We start from the raw sequence: 12643 nt of genomic DNA on the forward strand, positions 1-12643 counted from the left end.
ATATCGCGGAGGCAAATCTAAGAAAGGTGGAGACTTCGGGATAACTTCCTGCACAGTACTCTTACAAATCATACCTCATACCTAAACAACAGTCCGACATTAAAACCAAGTCGAATGGATTAACACAGAGAAACACACCCGCAAACCGACACGATTTCTCGCACGAGTAGGATTTACTGCTAGCATCCAGGCTGCTAGCTAACATCAGCCAGCAGGACGGCAGATTGTACACATCAGATCAAGACGGTCTCGTATCGAAGGACAGTATGGGTGAGTTCAGCTCGATTCTAATGCAACTGTTACATTGTAACACCCCGTTTCTCCCAAGCGTTCCCGTTTCCAAGGAAACCATTCGAACGCGGTACTCAAAATTGTAACATTGTATTCAAGTTTATTTAGAGAACTTTATAATCAGACGAATATTTGATTTTGCGCCAGTGTCCCAAACTGGCTCGGCTTGTACTGTACAGACCAGTAAATTCCAGGCGTTCTGCGTCAGGCTCTGGCTCTGCAGTTTCCCTGTTGACTTTTCGCGAAAAGCGGGTTTGGCGTTGTGTTTAAAGCGGTTTATAGGTCCCGTGGCTCATTTCCAAGGTAGCCCCCCTTAAGTTGGCTGTGGCTTTAATAGAGAAGCGCCACCCCCTCGCTAGAAGTTGGGCAGGTAAACAGTGGAAAACGTTACTTTGTAGCTGTGCTGTTCTGCACTGTCATGCTCTAGTAAAGGATAAGTGCTGGTTTGAATAAAGTGCAAATGCTTAAAGTTATCTGCAAATCCTCTTTTAGGTTGGGTTCATTTCCATATTTACTACTCTCGATTTCAGCTATTGACACCTATTGTAGTTGTTGTGTTTTGAGAAGTGATTTTCAGATCTCCTCGTACGACTGTTTTGGTTAGTAAATATGGCTGTTGGTGAAAAATGATTTATAGTCTGAATTAAAGTTTTATGTAAAATTGGGTGACTAGTTAAACTTTCTTTTTTTCAAAATTGCAGAATGACAGTATACTCATCAAAACACCCTTTGCCTAAATTTGTAAAGTGACATTTCATCAGCAAATTTCTTTAAAGGTCACATTCTTCCTGATTCCATTTTTCAAATTTTAGTTAGTGTGTAATGTTGCTGTTAGAGCACTAATAATACCTGCAAAATGATAAAGCTCAAAGTTCACTGCCAGGCGATATATTTTCTTTAACACAATTCCCCTTTCAAAGCCTACAGCGAACAGCCGGTTTGGACTACAGGCCTCTACTTCCCGGTTGAATGACGTCAATAAAACGGTTTTTGACTAAACTCCGCTAAGCTAAGCTGCTGTCGAATCACAACTCACTAAACAAACTACACAATCAGAACTCGTTACGTATTTCTGAAGGAGGGACTTTATAGAATAAGGAAGACATCAGCCTGTTTTGAGGTCAGTGAAAACAGCGGAATACGGATAATTAAATTGTGTGGAAAAATACCACGTTTTTTACACGTGAAACATGACCACATGTTATATTATGCACTGTAAAATCTTCCTTCTTGTTTATTTATACAGGTTTGTAAGAACATTGTAAGAATTTTCATTTTTGGGTGAACTATCTCTTTAAACTGAACCGTATATGTCGGAATCATACTGTATTTGAAGGTGTGTTACAACACATGCTTTTACATTTGTCTGTTTTGTATTCAGAAGCACTAAAGCTAATAAATCTGTAACATTGGCTGGCATGCAGGTTGCTTTCGTGGCCCTCAGTTAGTAATTCATCATGTTGTCACAAAGTTATGTAAGCCCTGGGATGGAAAGTCAGCCCATCAAGAAGTTAGGAAGCGTGTTGAAGTAATATGAATGTTTACTTGCACAGGTGGAAGTGGACGTTGCTTGGTCATGTCAGATCTTGACTCCAAACCAAGTCAGTGCAGACAAAATTGAAATAGGTTATATTTCTTACTGATATCAGATTTCAGATGGAGTTTTACCCTGGGCTGTTATTCCTCTCATGTGGGAATCTTACTGGCCTAAAGATCTCCCTTGAATCTTGTTTACCATTTCTAAGTGGCCTTTTAAACGTTCAAATAAATAAATATCAGAATTAACCAGTATAGTTCATTTAATCTATATAGTCTGTCTTATAATTTATTGCAAACTTTAAGTAAACAAAGTTTAGTTTGATTTATGAGTTTGTTATTTCAAAGCTGATTTATTTTTGACAGACTATGATGAAGTACTGGCTTGTAAAGCTTAATATCCGCATGCATATATGTCTGTGTAAACTTTGAGAAACATACTGAGTATTTCAGTATTAATAGATTTTTTTTATCTAAGCTTCCTCTATATGTACTCTACTAAAACAAAAATTAAACCTGCTTGTCAAACTCTGCTCTCGACAACATACAAAAACCCAAAGCTCAAAACTATGTGAGGAATTTTAGCTGCCTCTCCCGACATGCAAACTACAGCACTATGAATTACCATGCAAAGTGACTTTCCGGAAAAATACCATGCTGACATTATTATAATAATAATAATGGGTTTGATTGCATTTGATGTAACTGTCGGCATAAATATTTTGCTTGCTGTACATATTTGTGGTTTAAAGTCAATATGTTAGTAAATAGACTAATGGTTTGGCACCATACTAGGAAATATTAGACATTCATATTTGTGACAGCTAACATCACCGCAAACCTAGATTTTATCTTTGAAGCTAGTCAAAAACTCTTCCTTTATGTTTGGTCATTTTCTAAAAATGCACTTCTATTCTTGGTAGATTTAAGTTCTGCTTCTTATGTGAGGCTATTGATGATATCTTGGACACTGAATTATTTCCTTTGCTATGTTGGTGGAATGATCTTCCTAATGCAGTCCGGTAAACATAAAAAGCAACATAAAAAAACAACAACTAAAAACTTATATTTTAAAGCTCACATAACATTTGTGATGCATTTCTAATTTTAATCTGGAGTACCTATAGAGTAGTATGACATCCTTTATATCTCCGAAGAGTCTTTAGTTTAATCAGATAAAAGAAAGATTAGCTTTACCGAATCTTTCTGATAACGTACGAAAAAATGAAGAAGGAGGAGTTACTACCGCGGGTGGAGCGAGTACAAGTCATGCAACACTATACAACACTTATAACTTATGATTCACTACATGTTCGTGTCATTTATATAATATGCACGCGCATATTTACAACATAAGACAGAAGTCTTACTTACCGCATGCAACTCGTGAACCGGTTGGGAAAATCCAGTGCATCAAAAACACACGCAAAACTCCGCTGCTACCCCGGATAATAAACTATATCCATTGTTTTGATAAGGCTGGATTTCTTCTCCTTACATCCAAAAACACACTTCTTCATTCGTGCCATTGTTGAGTTTGAAATTAAACAGAGCTGTCGCGTGATGTGAATGTTCTAGCGTTTCCCGCTGATTGACCGGTGGGAGGGGTTTTCCGGGGGAAGTGCCCATATAAAGAAGTGATACGTATAAAAAAAACCTGAAACGTCAGTTAGAACTGTAATCGAAAAAAACTTTCCGAAACTTGTACGAACCCTGGCGAAGTGCATTCAGCACAGAAATACTCTGTAACATGTCCAACTGCTTTTTGACACTTTGCCTACGTTTAGCATGAGGAAACAACTCTATAACTGTGTTAATAAGTCAGAATGCTTGAAATAATATTGGACCCCCCCTTTAAAAGACTCTTTGATAAATATATGTTGAATGCTTTTCTATCTATTCTATTTTCTTTAAGAAAAATCTTGTTTTAGAATAGTGAAAACTAGTAACTTTTATAAGCACTTTTTGTATTCTTGCCTCCATGTGACAAATCGCCTTCTTTTGCTAAGATTTGTAAGTCTTTTTGGATAAAAGCATATGCTAAATGGCTAATTTAGCAGTTTACACAGTGTACATGCGTGTTGGTGTTATTCAGGCTTTTGTTTGACTTAGCCCAGGGTGCTTGAGGGCATCATAATGAGGTTGAATGGTAGCATCCCATATTATGGGCGCCCACTGCTTCATTTCTTCCAAGTCAATATTTATTGCAGTCGTATGCGTGTGTTTTTGTTGTGTAGTAATTTTATTTTATTAAACCACTGACCCATTTAATGTCTGACCTGACTCTTTGGTTCACAGCACATGCAACTATTCTGGTTCGCTTTTTTCCAACAATCATGTGCTGTAGCGTATTCTGACCAAGAACCTCGCATTTTTCCCAGAAAACATTGCAAGCCATTTTTGTGGATCAGATTCACACGCATCTCTTTTCCATGCCGTAATAGTCCCTCAGTGTGTAACTTTGGCAAGGGTGTGCAAGTCATAATGTTGGAGTTTTGGCTGTATTTAAAAAAACCTTTGAGTTATTTTAACGGCACAGATTCAGAGTTAAAGTTATTTCCTGCTCGCTTTAGTCTTTTGTATAATTTCACTCACCCGGTCTTTTCCTGTAGCTACACTGTGGAAAAATTGTAACACAGTCGCACGTGAGCAAAGCATGACGAGATTTTAATGATCAGAGCGCTCAGCAGCGAATTACCTTATCTGGCTTCCTTTCCGAATGGCAGCAGAGGGAATAAGGGAGAGCAGCAGAAACATAAAATCGGAAGCCCTGGGTTTGCGCCTTTGGCATGAGCATCCTGACGCTCATGCCAAAGAAGCCACAGTCGCTCAACCTTGTCTGTATGTCAACTCTAGGTAGACAGTTTCTGGCAAAGTATAATTGTGTTTCTGTAAAGCATTGCATTAGCAGCTCAAAAAGTCCCAGAAAACACACAAACTGAAAAAATGTAGGAAAAACATCTAGAAAGTGCATAAAAATGTAAGTACAAAATGTAAATACAATGCTGTGCTGTAAATCAGGACGTTTTGGCAGCCTAACGCCCCATTTGGAAGCTATGCTATGTCATCTGTATAATTCATATCATAAAAACTGCAGAGATCCCATCCCAAACAGTATGGTATGTGACAGACATACTGATCTTATAGTAATAGTTGACAAGTTCAGATGCAAAACCCTCTAAGTGCGTCTGACATGTTTTCTTGTAAATGAGCATTTTTTTTATCAAGCTTTGTTTAGGTTCAGGTATATCACTTTAATGGAAATGAAAAGGTTATTTAAAGAGCACATATCCTCCGATTCACGATTTTACATTTCCTTTGGTGTGTAAGTGTGTATTAGTACATGTTAAAGGTATGCAAAAGGTACATACCCCAAAGTAATTGATGATGCGAGTTATCGTCTCCAACGTAAATCTCTTTTCTTGGACTACAACAAACACATGGATTGTAGGCTATACTTCCTGGGCCAGTTGATGTAGACAAGACCGACATTATCATAATTTCTCCCACTTGGACTCAGCCTGTAAGTTAACTCCTGTTAGCATTGCATTGTAAGCAAATCTTTCAAACATGGTAGAGAGTGTCACATTTCCTGCTGACGTCAGAGGTATTCAGGCCAATCATAACGTACATGTTAGCTGGCCATTCAGGGACACAGAAATTTTCAGATCGATGGGTTTTGTACAAAATCATTGCGTTTCTGGAAGACAGGATACCAGGAGCTACAAAAATTTACGGTATGTGGAAAATAATGTGTTTATTTACCATAAACCACGCAAACACATTGTATTATACCAAATACACAAAATAACGTGGTTTTTAGCATTGAAATAGGTGCTCTTTAAGTCTTTTCATTGGTAAAACAAATTTGTCTGTCTTTTGCCGCAAAACCCTCTAAGTGCATGCAAGCTTTTTTTGGCAAAAAAACCCCACTTCTAATAAAGTCTTAAGCCACTCTTCAAAAAATCCATCAATGTTCTAAAATAGCTGGGAAAACCTTCTTTTTATAGGTTAAAAAACTCTTGCAGCATGACAATTGATATCCGACTTAGGCGCGTGTGTCGTCATTCATCTAATTCTTCTTCTGTGCACTTTGCTGAAAAATCGTTATTTAATGGATTCTGTCAACAAAGCAGTATTTCTAAATGGCCTGATGCTGGGGTTTTAAGCGGATTTGATCCAAAGTATTTCATGATGATCGTATAATACGTGCAGAGAGCATTCGTCAATATCATTATCACATTCTTGACGGATGTGGCGTTTAGTGGCTTTTGCATTCTGAGCTGTTCATTTGTAACTCAAATGTTGTTTAGAAACCAACCAAATAATGTCTAAAAAGTGCTTTAGTCAGCAGTCTATGCTTACAATACAGCAGCTGCAATATTGATTTACTAAAAGTGTTTGCATCACAAAGCCTGCCCTCACTTAGTCTGTCTTTCTTTTGTATTGGCAATCAGTTTTTCAAGCTTATAAAATTAAACAACTAAATCTGAAGAGAGAGAAATGCAAGCATTTTCTGCTCAATAAAGAGCTAAATAAGCTTATGGTATTTTGGATATTCTTGTTCTTTGTGGTTGCTGGCAAGAGGATCAAGAGTAGATTTTAGGTAAAATCAATCAGACAACCTTAATTTAGTGATTAATGAAACTTCTGCACACCAGCAAGAAGAGGAAGAGCTGAACATTTTTAGCCAACTGGAGCCTAAAGAGAGTGCTGAAAAAAGATGATGTCAAAAGTTGAGATGACTGCAGACAGTCTGACATTTGATCAGAAAGGTCCCTTTTATGGATTGTGAATCTATTGATTACATTTAGTTTCCCAGGGACTTATAAGAGATTTTTCATTGTAATCTTTCCAGGAACCGATTTATTTTGCACCTATATAATAGACTTTCCGAAACAAGTTCCTCTAAAACGTGGGATGTTCAGAAAATTTGGCCGAAAATAGCAAAAAACATCTTTCCTGGACACTTTAAAATGCTTTCACATGGTTGCATTTATAAAGCATGCACACCTCTTGCTAGGTGTGTGCCATATCATACCGTTCAAGATAATACCGGTATAATTTTTTTACATGATAAAAAATGATAAAAAAAATTTACATGATAAAAAATGTCATATCATGATATCAATGATATAGCGACGCGCAACGCAATGACGTTTACTTAATTTACGTTCCTTAACGCGCACACCTGAGAGCACTAGCAGCGGGTGATATGCGGGTAAAAATAAACTAATGACTCAACTGCGCATCGCTGTGCAAACTACTTTAGTTACTGTTAAACTGAAGTGTTAAGGAGTTGTGTTATATAGGGAAAACACTGTACCACTGTGATGACAGTAACTTTACTGACTGAATTAAATCCAAAAAAAATTCACATTCTAGTTGTGCTGACGCACGTTTACTTAATATTTAATTAGACAGATCCATCTTTTCTATTCATTTTCCATTAAATTATGGGATCTGATGAGTTTAAAGCTCCGTTTTACCCTGTTTGTTTCTTCAGCGAGTGCCGTGAGGCGCGAGCGCATCGTCCCCTACTGGGTCCTAAAGTACACCAAATTTCTCACAACATACAGACCATAGACATAACAGATTTGCTGATTTTTCCTGTGTTTATATCAAAATCTGATTTATTCACTTGTGTTTTATCTGAACTGGATTAACATTTATCTTTATCCCAAATGTGCCATGATTAATGTTTATGTTATTTATTTGATGTTTATGCGAACAAAAGTGCACGTACATGTAAAATCATTTTAAAATAACATTTTTAAATTGTTAGCTAATGACTTACTGGGATCTGTGAAAATTACTGAAAATATGTGGTAGTGTCATAGTGATGTAAAATTTTTATACCATTTCATTTCTAGTTTGTACTTTGTTTAAATTTGACTCATGCTGTGTGATTGTGTCACTACTGCTGTACTTTAATGCTGTTTCTGCCACCTTATGACAATGGATTTAAACTTGGCCCTTCCTTTTCCATAATTGTTTTTACCGTCATAAATATCATTACCACAAAAATTCTTAAAATATCATTATATAATTTTGAGGCTGTATTGCCCACCCCTACCTCTCGCTCTACACTGTAAGTGTTTTCAGTCTTTTTGCTTATATGGGTAAAACAATATTCGGCCAAATAGTTTCGGTTGACGAACATTCGGTACGTGCCTTTGTGTACTAGCATTGGGCAATACATTGAATTTTACTGCAAATACTGGAAAAATATGATTCATTACTTTGAATTTGTATTTCAGGATTCTTAAGATAATTTTCCTGGACTGTTTCTTATATTTCCGTCCTTCCTTGTCTCATGACCTGTGAGTTTGGAAAAAAAATGTTTCAGTAGATGTACATCAGCAAAGATCATGTTAAACACACTGCATGTGAATATTCCCCTAACTTCCAAATTCTCTATTTTCCATGAGAAATCTCTCTAAGCTATCTCTGGCATTGCTGTGTAAATAACCTATGTCAATGGAGATAGTGTCTGCGTATGCTACTAATCGCATTTTTCACTGACCCGTGCACCGCTCTCGCAGCCAGATTTAGCGGTTTTCCTAAGGCACTGTTCAGAACGCTCCACAAGACTCAAAGAATGTCTAAGTTAATTGGATGTTTGTGTCCATGGTAATGATTAGGTAGTAAGCAAAAACACATCATTTAGACATTGTCATGTTTGTTTGACCATAAGCTTGATGGAATTAAAATCTTAAACACTGTAATTCCAAAGCACTCGAGAAAGAGTTTGAATTGTTCTTGAACTGTCTGCTGTTAAAGTGATGTTATCATATAGTGCAAGAAAATGTTGATGAGGTGCCAATAGAGCACACAGTCTATAAACAGTCATTTAGAAATTTTCACTTGAAGCATTTAAACATTCAAAGCATCTAAAAGGGAAGATCTGGAGTTTCACACGGTTCCTAACGCCTTCTGGTCTTGTTTAGTCTGAAAAAGTCAAAACAGACTGTATGAGGTATTAGGAAACCTTTTGGGAATTGAAGACATGGAGCGGATGTTGCTGTAAATGAAACTTTCACTGTAACTCTGATGTTTAGTGTTAAAGACACTTGTGTTGTTGTTTTTTTACCCTAAATTACAGAGTCAGAATCAGTTCTATCAGAACTAAACAAAGAACTTGCTGTGTATGCTTGTAATGTAAATCCGCATGAAACTAAAGAAAATGCAACTTCAATAACTTTGCGATATTGCTTTTAACATAAAATTGAATAATATATTTAAAAATATATTTACAGATTGAAAATTACATAACATATAAATCATCTTTTACAGTCTTACTGGAAAAGAAAGCATCTCTCGACAGTCTCTGCTTTCTGCATCAACCTAAAACTTGGAGTATACTTTTTATATATATATATATATTATATATAAAATATATATATTTAAGTATTAAAATAATTTTTTTGCAAACCATTGCAATATGCATGTTGCATGCACATTTGCACTTTTAATATTTTGTATACATTTGCAGTCCTAATGTTAAAATGATTGTTCAGCCAGAAATGAAAATTCTTTCATTTAATTCTGAACCTGTATGAGTTTTTTTTTGTTTTTATTTTTATGGACACAAAAGAAGATATTTTGATAACTGATGGTAAGCACACAGTGTACAATACCCTTAAATGTCGTTATATGTGTTTTTCCTACTATGGAAGTCAATGGTTACAGTCAGCTATGTACTTACCATCATGTATCAAAATATCTTCTTTTGTGTTTTTAAGAGAAAAAAAAAATTCATTCAGATTTAGAACAAAATAAGGATGAGAAAATGATGACAGAATTTTCATTTTTGGGTGAACTATTGCTTGAAGCACCATTGACTTCCATATCATATGAAAATACTATGGAAGTCAATAGTGCTCCAGATCTGTTTAGTTACAAACATTGCTCAAAATATCTTAGGGTCTTTTTTCACCTGGTCACTTTTTCTCTAAATTGGATAGATATGTGATTTGTTAAAGCTTTTCCATTTACATTTGGCCACATAAATGCGTCTTGGAAAAACCGATATGAATCCGATCTTCTACTCCTGCGCAAAATGCAAATACACTATTCATTCCTCCGCCTTAAAAAACTTAAGATGGCGTTTATGCACTTACTGTAAGTTGTACTATATGTTGGGCAGCGGACGCGGGTCTCCTTGCTCAGCATGAGCTGGAGCGCGAAGTACAGAGCAGCAGGAGAGTGACGGCGGGATGATTTAACATATAGGACCATGACAGGGAAAATTGTTCACAAAACTGTCTGTCAAAAATTTATTTCTTTGTTCAATATCATTCAAGTTTGTCATTGGACTCTTTTATGGGTTCTAGAAAGCTTTTTAACTCACTGTCGTCGCTCCATAAAGCTATAAGCATGTCATGTTTGTTTGCCTCTTTGCCGGCTAACTTCCGGGTGACTTGTTTAGGTTTGGGAGGAGTTATGCGTTGACATATGTGGTTTCATCAACCAGATGTATTTACACCTGTCCAATTTCATCTGAAATGCGTCCCAGACCATTTTCTGAAGTGGTTTGAGCGATCGGATTTAAATCCTTCTCGTTTATCTGTCCGTTTATTTTTGGATAAACCTAAATATATCAATATGCTTGTTAAAATAAATTTCACACAAATTTTCGGAATAAGGCATGACCTTAATGCAGACTAAAGTATGTTCCCCTCTCTTTGTAGTTGAGGTGGTGGTGGAGTATGAATATGATGCCGTCCACGAAGACGAATTAACCCTCAGGCTTGGAGACGTGATCAAAAATGTGCGAAGAAGTGAAGAGGGATGGATGGAGGGAGAACTCAATGGAAGACGAGGGCTTTTCCCAGACAACTTTGTAAAGGTACATTACAAAACAAAAGATACAATTTTGAAAAAAATGAGATTTGTTATTCCACATGCCCAATGGTTTCAAGCTTGAATCTTGCTCGTATCATTTCACCGCTAGCCTCCACAACATTTTTATGTACACTAAAATTAGTAAATAACAGAAATTAAATGTTTTTCTTTAGAGTTTTGACTTCAGTTATAATCTCATCTCCAAGTTGTGTACTTGCTAAGTAGTATTTTGACTAAAAGGCTATGTGAGGAAACCCACATTAAAGTCAGTGGTAGCTCTAAATCTTGTCAAGGCAGAAAATTATTGCTTTCAATTCCTTGTGGAGATCCTTTAGAGGGGTATGAAGTAATTCACCACTCCCTTAACTGAACTTTGATCCCGGAAAGATTTGATAGTCGGCACAGGGGTATTTTCAGAAGAGGACCATGGAAACTGAGCAGGTAAGTTTCGGTATCAAAATAAGATCTTTGATTTGTTGTGTCCGGAGGATGTGTTGGTGTGGATGTTTGTCTTTGGTGGATCTTGTATTTTTTTCAGCTTCTTGCTACGTGGCTGATGATGGCTCTATTTACTTAAATCATTAGCTAGGTTTTAAAGGGCACTTACAGGCAAATACAAGCAGAACAGAATTGTTTAAGATTGGTTTTTAGACCCAACATTCCTTTAATTTTTACATTTCAAATTTAATTTCTTTTGATTTGTTGGGTGTTAAGTAAAGCTAAGTTTTTATAAATGGGTTTTATGTACTGACTAACTTCAGAATAACTTCAGGAATCAGTTTTTAAATAATGTCTGTGTTACATTAAACCAGTCTTAAAACAGGTTGCCATTTCTTTTACCATTTCAGGATTTAAATACCTGTAGTTGTTTTTAAGGTGGGTGTGTTTGTTATCTGTATGTGGACACTCGGGAATGTCATGTGCCATGATGACATCTATTAAAATAGGTTCACATTACCAGGCGATTCTGACTTTTCTTATTTGAATTTTATTTCTATGTAATAGTACTATGTTATGGAGATTCTGCATTGGATAGTACAGCTCACTTTTGGGGGGTTTTCCACTGTGTACAGTACCTAGTATCTGAAACTTTTTTTAGTATCACCTCGTTTGAGGTTTCAAGCAGATCACTGATTAGTCAGAGAGAATCGTCACTACCAGCATCATTGCCAAATGCAAGATTAGCTTACCCTCATGCACTGTTGAGCAAACTAAGTGATGTCGTCATCTGTGTTTTGTTGTACAAGTTCCCAAACTCCCTTTTAGTGCTGAAAAACATTGACATACAGTGAATCAAGAACACTAGTCCATCAAAATGCGCAGTTGCTCCAGTGTTGAGTGTTTGTTTTTACGATAATGTCCCAGGATAGAAGCGATGCAACTGTATTGATAAGTATATAAGTATGGGCTCACTCTATCCAAACCACGCTCCGGCGCGTTTGACCCCCAAAGCTGGTTAGTTTGACTAGTGTGGGTGTTCTGCGCCATGCCCGGGCGCAGTTTGGTTAATCGCACCCTGGCGGCTTGCAGAGGTGGGCTGGAGTGCGGTCCACTTGGGCTCAGGCGCCGAAGGCATGTGAGAGGGCTGTGTGTCATTGCTCACCAAATGACTCTGAATAAAAAACACAGACTTAACATTACGATGGGTTCCAGTGTTAACAGGGCCCTTTTCTTCCTGCCTTGTTCAAAACATTCACATACTAATGACGAAAGCACGCCCTGGCTTGGATCGATAAAAGTGCAGTTTGAGTGCGTGCGTCTGGGGGAGTAGGGAGGGGGAACAATTGCTCTGTTGCATGGTTTGGTTTGGTTTGGATAATGTGAGTGCGCACTAATTACACCCACGTTGAAGCGACACTAAATTCAAATGGAAAGTAAAGTGAGCTGAACCCAGCCACATGGTACCATATCGGGCCGTACCATCCAATGGAAAAGTGCCATTATAGTTGTTTTAAAGTAGTAGTGGCTT

General features: G+C 37.0%; 1 protein-coding gene across 1 annotated transcript in view; it reads left to right on the forward strand.

The window, feature by feature from the left end:
- Positions 1–12643, forward strand: part of cd2ap (CD2-associated protein) — a 56875-nt gene continuing 44232 nt past the window's right edge. Inside the window, exons 1-2 of the mRNA XM_065256100.2 lie at positions 1–270; positions 10521–10678. Of these exons, the coding sequence (XP_065112172.2) occupies positions 267–270; positions 10521–10678 (162 nt within the window). The 5' untranslated portion in view covers positions 1–266. The remainder of the gene's footprint in view (positions 271–10520; positions 10679–12643) is intronic.

This window comes from Paramisgurnus dabryanus, chromosome 12 (genome assembly GCF_030506205.2).
Source record: "Paramisgurnus dabryanus chromosome 12, PD_genome_1.1, whole genome shotgun sequence".
Lineage (NCBI taxonomy): Eukaryota > Metazoa > Chordata > Actinopteri > Cypriniformes > Cobitidae > Paramisgurnus > Paramisgurnus dabryanus.